The 8,023-nt window shown below is 29.7% G+C and overlaps 1 protein-coding gene across 1 annotated transcript; it reads left to right on the plus strand.

The window, feature by feature from the left end:
• Positions 1-1,393: 1,393 nt before the first annotated feature.
• On the plus strand, positions 1,394-4,834 carry LOC109338042 (B3 domain-containing protein REM16-like). Its single transcript, XM_019575177.1, has 4 exons — positions 1,394-1,684; positions 2,775-3,432; positions 3,987-4,159; positions 4,312-4,834. The coding sequence occupies exons 1-4, from the start codon at positions 1,571-1,573 to the stop codon at positions 4,639-4,641; spliced, it is 1,275 nt and encodes a 424-aa protein (XP_019430722.1). The 5' UTR covers positions 1,394-1,570; the 3' UTR covers positions 4,642-4,834.
• The last annotated feature ends 3,189 nt before the right edge of the window (positions 4,835-8,023 follow it).

The following is an 8,023-nucleotide window of genomic DNA, read 5'->3' on the forward strand; positions in this document are numbered from 1 at the left end:
CTAAATGTAATCACAAAAAATATGATGCAATTTTTTTTTATAGAGGTGAGATATTATCCAATACAATTTGAATTTTATTTATTGAGTTATTTTATAATCAAATACTTTATATAATTATACTTTCCACAAATCAATGCTTATACAAATGCATATATAAATGTTAATATTATACATATACCCTCAATAACCAATGTTAATATTGTAACTATATGAATGCAAAAAATATAATGATTCGATATATAATTTATTGACGTTATAAAATATATATACATTATTTACGCATTATGCATAAACAAAAAAACGATCCGTGCAGATACATAGGTACACTGCTCGTTTGTTACTAAGAAAGATATGCGGACTTAATAATACATTATATTCTCATTCTCATATTTAAAATACTGTATGGTAGCTAATGATGCAACATCACTTTTCCTTTTTAATTTGTTTATAACAAATAATTTAAATCTAAAAACCATTTAAAAAATAACATAAACCTTTCATTTGGATATCAACCAAAAAATAGTATAAATAAATACTTTACCATAAGTTACCAAAACTTATATATCTATTAGATTTTTTTACTGAGGATGATGACTTTGGGAGGTGTATCCGGAAATATTTATTTGAAAGATAAAAATCAAGGAATAATTGTGGACCATGACGAGACTAACAATTTAATTTATTAGAATTTATTTTAAAAAAATGTAGCCTAGCTATTTATTAGGAAATTTGATTTAAATGTTACTTTCCTTTTGGTAAAAGTATTAAAGACCCATTTTAGTTTTCCAATTTATTTCCTTGAAAATTGTAAAACTTTAAATGATGTAAAAATATTAAATGTGAATGAAGTCAGTTATTTCTATATTTTTTTATGGCTAGTTTTTTTAAACAACTTAGTCTCCACATAAATTATTTTAACCTATATTATAATATATTTAATTACTAATTTGAATTTTTATCTTTTTCAAAATCAAATCAATTTTGATAGATGCTTAAATTAATAAGAGAAAAAAAATGTATATATTGTTAGTTTATCATTCATTTTAAACTATTATTAACTTTTAAAAAAATAATATAATTTATAAAACCATAGAACAAAACATAGATATTACACTCAATTTAATAACTATATACTATTCACTGTACTAAAAAAAGGTTGTGAGAATAAAAAAAATAAATAAAGTATCTCATCATATTAAAAAACACTAATAAAAATACGAGAGAGGTATTATTTTATTTAATTTTAAAAATATGACAATAGCACATAACTTATTATCTTGTGGTTTATTTTTTATTTGAAAATTCTAGATTTATTATCCTAACAACGGGTTTGCTTAAAAAGTTCTGGTTTCAGGCTTTCAGCTTTTGTGTTTTTTTATAAGACTAACAATAACAAGTTAACAACAAAGAGCTTCTGTGGACTTTGGTGGGGTTTGGGTTGTGACTCTTCTCTTGGCATCAAGTTTGAAACTTTATCACACTTTCTTACGTTTACTTCTAAAATAAATCAAAAAGCTTACTCCTTTTTTGGTATCTTCTGATTTTTGGTGTTGTTGTTGTTTCATTTGAGATGGGTGAACAAAGCTGTGAAAAATGCATATCCTGGGCTGATGACATTTACTGGTCTCATTTTCAAGTCCTCCATTTTGCTCAGTTTCTATCCACTGGTTTTGATCAACACCTTGTAAGTAATCCTTTTTTCTCTTCTCTTTTGTTTCTTGTTTGTTTTTAAGTGCATGTACTTTATTTTCATGTTTTAAAGTTATGAACTTTTAGTCATTTGTTGTTCTGTTTAATGTGTTTCTTTTGGGACATTTTTTTTGCTTGGTTGGTGAACCCTGGGCTAATTTTTTGAGCTTTCATTGTCATATAGGAAGCATACATCAACATTGTTGGTTCCACCCTTGCATGACAATTTTTAGGGTCAAATCAAGAACAAAGGGGCCAAATATATAAACAGAGTGAAGGTGTAAAGAAAAAAACTAGGACATTTTTGTTCCCTAAAAAATACTTGTAGTTTAGTCCCTCAAGATTACAAATGTGAGAGATGTTAGTCCTTTTGTCATGTTTCCACATGCTTGAGTTAAACATTTAGCACATGATTATTCCCTAAAAAAGTAAATCATTGATTACTTTGTCTATGGCAAAATTATTAGTTGCCCAAATTGGTCCCTAGGGGTTTGTTTAAGAGTTATGTTTTGGAGGGTAAAGAAGAGAAATGAAAGGCTTCAAATCCGTTTCACAAGTGTATTCCACGGCTCAGAAGCCTTCTCTTTTCCTTCTTTTCCCTTTAAAACTCAAGTCGCAAACAGACCATAAGCGGATGTAAGATGACAAATGGACTAATGTTTCCACATTATAATTCCAACGTACCGAATGGTTAACTTTTTAAGGGATCAAAAGCATCCTGTATTTTTTTAAGGGACAAGTTTGGACCTTCATTGGAAATAAAAGTACACACACTCACACACATACATAGAGCTAATACCATTGATGATTATTCTTTGTAAAAAATACACTCCGTATAAGGGGGCTAACAGAAGAGAAAAGAAAGTGATTAAATATGGAGTATGCAACTGTAGATTGTAATGTGATTGTTCTATGGTTATTTTTCTGGTCTTTGTTCTGCAATCACTAGCTATGTTTCGTAGGTCCAGAGTTCTTGGTTTGAAATCTAAATACTCGTGATTAGGTACTGCTACCTGCATTTCTGTGGAGTCTGGTATATTATTGTATATGTATTCTCAAATATTAAATTTGAATTTTGGCTGCAGGCACTTCCCAAAACATTTTCGGATAACTTAAAGAGGAAGTTGCCAGAAAAAGCAGGTGTTAGAGGTCCTGGCGGAGTTGTGTGGAACATAGGATTGACAACAAGAGATGATACCTTGTACTTCATGCAAGGATGGCAAGAATTCGTGAAAGATAACTCTTTGAAAGAGAAAGATTTCCTTGTGTTTAAGTACAATGGTGGTCAATCGCAGTTTGATGTTTTGATATTCGATGGGGAGAGCTTCTGTGAGAAGGCAGCTTCTTATTTTGTCCGAAAATGTGTGCATACTGAACATGTGGGTGGATGTTCGAGCAAGAGAAAAGATACAGATAATTTTGTGGAACAAGGTAATACCCCATCTAATGCTGGGGTTGAGCGTGCTGCACATGAGAAATCCGTGCATGATAACGCTGTCAGAGTTCCGGCACCTGTACCCTTAGGTACTCCTGCTAGTGAAAGGACTTTAAATGCTGGTATCGAATCTGCTTCCCCTGAGCAACTTATGCATGCTAATGGAGACACAGTGGCGAAGGTTCCCCTGACAACTGCTGAAAAAGGGACCGGGGAGGTAGTTTCTGCTGTTAAGAATGCTCGGAAGCGGAGAGGAAGACCTCCAAAAGGATCTAGTCCTTCCCAGGAAGTAGTTGACTGGGTGACTGGTAACATTCTTACTTACCAAAAAAGGAAAGATCACTGCATTTTATGGACATTTTACCTTAAAAAATTCTGAACTATGCGAAATTTCTTATTAACTGACGAACTTTTGATGATATAAATGTAAGTCTGCAACATTTCAGAGGGGTCCAACTCCAAATGCATATATGTGGTATGAAAAGGTTGAGCGGAAAAACCAGGTGCCGCAAATAATAATATAATAGTAAAAATAAAAGTCACAACATGCTTCTGTAGGGATAGATTTTTGTGTAGAAGTGTGTTGTTGAGATTTCTCATGTGCACTGAAACCTACAACAAATATGATCTGACTGGTCTAGAGCATGGGCAGGCCATTGATTTGATAGAGAGCCATTGTTGCCGGTATATGCATCTTGTTTTATTTCGTAAGACAACTGGACCGCTCAGTTAGATAAGCTATAACACAAATGAGTTAAATTGAAAAAAAACTTCTATTGCTTCTTGAGAAATAAGTTCTTTGCAAATACTTCTATTTCTGTTTAGCTCTTTGTTGATATTGAATCTTTGGTCATATTAATAGATTCTGAACCAGTTGCTCAAAGTGCTGAAAATATTGAATCATACACCTCAAATAGAAGGTCTGTCACAGAACATGAGATAAATAGTGCCTACCTTTTGGCCCAGGCAGCATGTACCAACAACAGCTTGTTGATAGTAATGCGACCCACACATGTATATAAGAGATTCTACTTGGTAAGCACTTTCATCCCGGATTTCATTTTCGGGTCAGTTTGATGAAAAGTTTATATTCCCAACATAATTTTATTGATACTAATTTTCTGCAGTTGGATACTAATTTTATTCATTTGTTACTTATCTTATCGTTTTTTTTTTCTTCTGACTAGCCAATACCAAATAATTGGATAATGCAACATCTCTCTCTGCGTTCTCAAGATCTTATATTACGCATGGGTACGACTGAGTGGCGTGTCAAATACTGCTTCCATCGTAATCGTTATATCGGAGGACTTACTGTTGGCTGGAGAAATTTGACCCTGGATAATAAGCTGGAAGAGTTTGATGTGTGTGTGTTTGAACCAGCAAGCAAAGTCAATGACACAATGATCATTGATATGAAAATTTTCAGAGTTGTTGATGATATTGCTCCTCCTACTATGGTTAAATCTCCTGGCAAAAAGGGAAAGAAAAGAGCAATCAATGATATCCAAACATAGAATTTCTTTCTATCTTGTGGTGCTTTTCTATCTTCCAACTATGTTTCCTTTTTGGAATGCAATGTAAGTTAACAATTGACCTATGGAAACAGACCAAGTTGATCTTTTGTGTTAGTATTAGGATGTTATGTTACTATGTTAGATTGTTTAACTTAATCTTGTATTAATAGCGTGAAATGTGGATGCTATGTTGGATTGTTTACACCCTCTATTGAAGTTAGTCACCTTAGGAATTTTGCCAAATTGAATTAAGAGATATTTTTCATTAATATTCATCTAGAGTTAAGATTTGTTCTTGATCAAAAGCCCGTTGTATAAAACTACTATCAAACTTTAGCATGTTACTGGTTCCAACTTTGTTGTTTAATTTGTTTGAATTTCTGCTCTGTTGTTCGACGAGAGACATATTTTATCTCACTGTTTGTGTTATTCCATGTGTTATTGAGCATAAAAATATTTAATAACTAAACTTTGAATTTAATTATATTTTTTCAACCAATCATTACTGATGACACATAGATAAAACAAAAACAAAATGTGGAATAATAGATGTGCTCCTGTATTATTTGGTGTGTGGATTTTAACCTTGTTTTCAAAAGTGATAGACGGTCCGATCGGTTTGACTGCTGACCGGACTTGAAAACGGCTTTGGTTTACTGTCTTAACTTAGTGAGGGTTGAACCGTTTTGAACCGGAGAAATTCCGGTCCGACCGTGTTAAACTCGGTTAAACCATATTAACCTGAGAAGTAAACCGGATGGTTCAGTTAAAAATTAAAAAATGGAACATTTTTATGTATTTTTTGTTTCACTTAGGTCCAAAAAAAAAAAAAGACATTACTTCAATGTAATTATACATGATTATTAATTATACATGATTATTAATTATATAAATTTTACGTTTTTATATAATTATATATCTATAGATAAAAAGTATTAATTATGTATAAAATCATCCGGTCTGACCAAACGGTTTAACCAGTTAAATCTAATACGAGACTTCTTCCGGTTTTACGTTTGGCTCGGGTTTCACAACATTGATAATACTTATAAATTAGTCATTAGTAAACTTGTGATACATATCATTTGAAAATTAATCATTAATAAATTTTTTCTATGGTGTAAGATAATTAGTAACAAATATATCATTTTCTATTTTTTAATCATTGGAGTTTCGCATGCTTACTGCGTAAATTATTATTATTTAATGAAATCTATTGATTGAAATAAAATAACACTTGAACAGTTTTGAAAAAAATAATCCGGTATCAAATCCATGGAGAAAAAGTCCCATAAAAAACATGGAGAAATAATTTATGTTATTGCTAAGGGAATGAAGTATCTCATGATACAAGGAGATAAATTATTTTCTCATTGTATAAGGAGATATGTTATCTTCTCCTGCTAGTGAAATCATGACATGTGTCATGTTTCATCATTTTCTATAAAAATATTTGTAAAAATAAACAAAATAGCACACATGTCATATTTTTACTAGTTAGAGGAGATAAATTATCTTATAATATGAGGAGATACATTATTCTCTATTGCTGAGGGAGATACATTATTCTCTATTGCTAAGGGAGATAAATTAACACTTTTTGGATTAACACTTTTTGACACATGATTAAGAACAAACATGTTATCTGTGTATTCGTATGTTTAATAACACATATGTTTTTCGTGTATTCGTTTGGTTAATAACACATATTACTTTTGCATTCTAATGGTTAATAACACACATGTTACCCTCAATTCTAATAATTAAGAACACACATGTTATTCGTGCATTCATTCTCATATGGTTAAGAAAAAATATGTTACTTGTGCATTCATATAGTTAAGAGCACACATGTTACTCGTGCATTCATGTGATTAAGAACATACATGTTAAATGTACATTCTAATGATTAAGAAACACACATGTTACGTGTGTATTCACATGGTTAAGAACATTTATCTTACTTGTGTATTCATATGGTTAAACAATCACATATTACTCGAGCATTCTCATGAGATATTGATTTTGACGAATATTTAGAAGCACATAAAAATGAATATTATTAAATGTATATTAGTAATATTGTGTAATAATTTGATAAAATAAAGTGAAATATACAGAAACACAAAAATTGTTAATTAATTTCATTAGATATGTTTTCTAATGTAACGACACAATGTCTTCATATCTTTTGTCGCATAGTAAGACATGATAATATATTAATCGTCCATAAATTGACAAATTATGCAACATAATGATCAAATATATAGTAAACATGATAATATATAATTGAGTACAAATTATTATTATCATAGTGATATGAACTCATATGATATAAATAAATATTTGATCATAAAAATCATGAGTTTCATAATTATTGTTACAAAGTATCAAAACATATAAACTAATATTATTATATCTGCAATGTTAATAACAAAGGTAAGAAACAAAATAAAATAAATCAAGTGTATTCAATTGTCTATATTTAAATATTTCATGTATTTTGGATTCCCAAAGAGGGTTTGCTATAAATTAGTTTGTTATTTCTTTTTGAATAACAACAAAATAAATAAATCTATGAAAAATAAACAAAAAAAAATAATGAAAATGAGAATTTGTCTATAAAATAAGAACAAATCTACAAAATGAACACACGTCAATAAAAAACGCACTTTAAAGAATATTTTTATTTGTCATTTAATTTTATATTGATTCGCTTATGTTGAAAATATATTTTCTCTCAACCAATTATAAGTTATGAAAATATATTTCCTCTCTCAATCAATTGTAAGTTATAAAACAGTTATAATATATTTATATTTTATTTAATATATATGTTCCTTCAAAATGTAACTCCTATATGTGTATTTTATTTAAGATTTTATATATATAGGGAGCTACTCAATGAGAACAATTCTCATATAAAAATTGCGAGAATAATAAATCTGGCCTTATAAGAAGATTGAATGCGATGAGAGACTTTCGACAATTTGAGATGCAAATGATAAGAATAAGGACAAAGGAGTTAAGAAGAATCAATGAAATCAAATTATGCTCATAAATATGACATTAATGTTGACCTATCATTACACAATTATTATCGAAATTATTTTAAGGTTTAACTGAAATATAATCATTGCACTTAAGTCTTTAATCAATTAAAATTATTATCAATTATAAGACAACAAATTACAAACATAAGATTAAATTATAGAATAAAAGAGTGTAATGTTACCCGGTGCATTTGCATAGTTAAAAATGTAGGTGAACATATTTACAAAGTTAAGTGAGAAAAATAAACAAAACGATCTCAATTATTTTTTCTTTGTTCCAAATCTTAACTCATATATTAATCATCACTTGCAACTTTCTTAGAATCAAA

The sequence above is a fragment of the Lupinus angustifolius genome, unplaced genomic scaffold (assembly GCF_001865875.1).
Source record: "Lupinus angustifolius cultivar Tanjil unplaced genomic scaffold, LupAngTanjil_v1.0 Scaffold_17_12, whole genome shotgun sequence".
In the NCBI taxonomy this organism is placed as follows: Eukaryota; Viridiplantae; Streptophyta; class Magnoliopsida; order Fabales; family Fabaceae; genus Lupinus; species Lupinus angustifolius.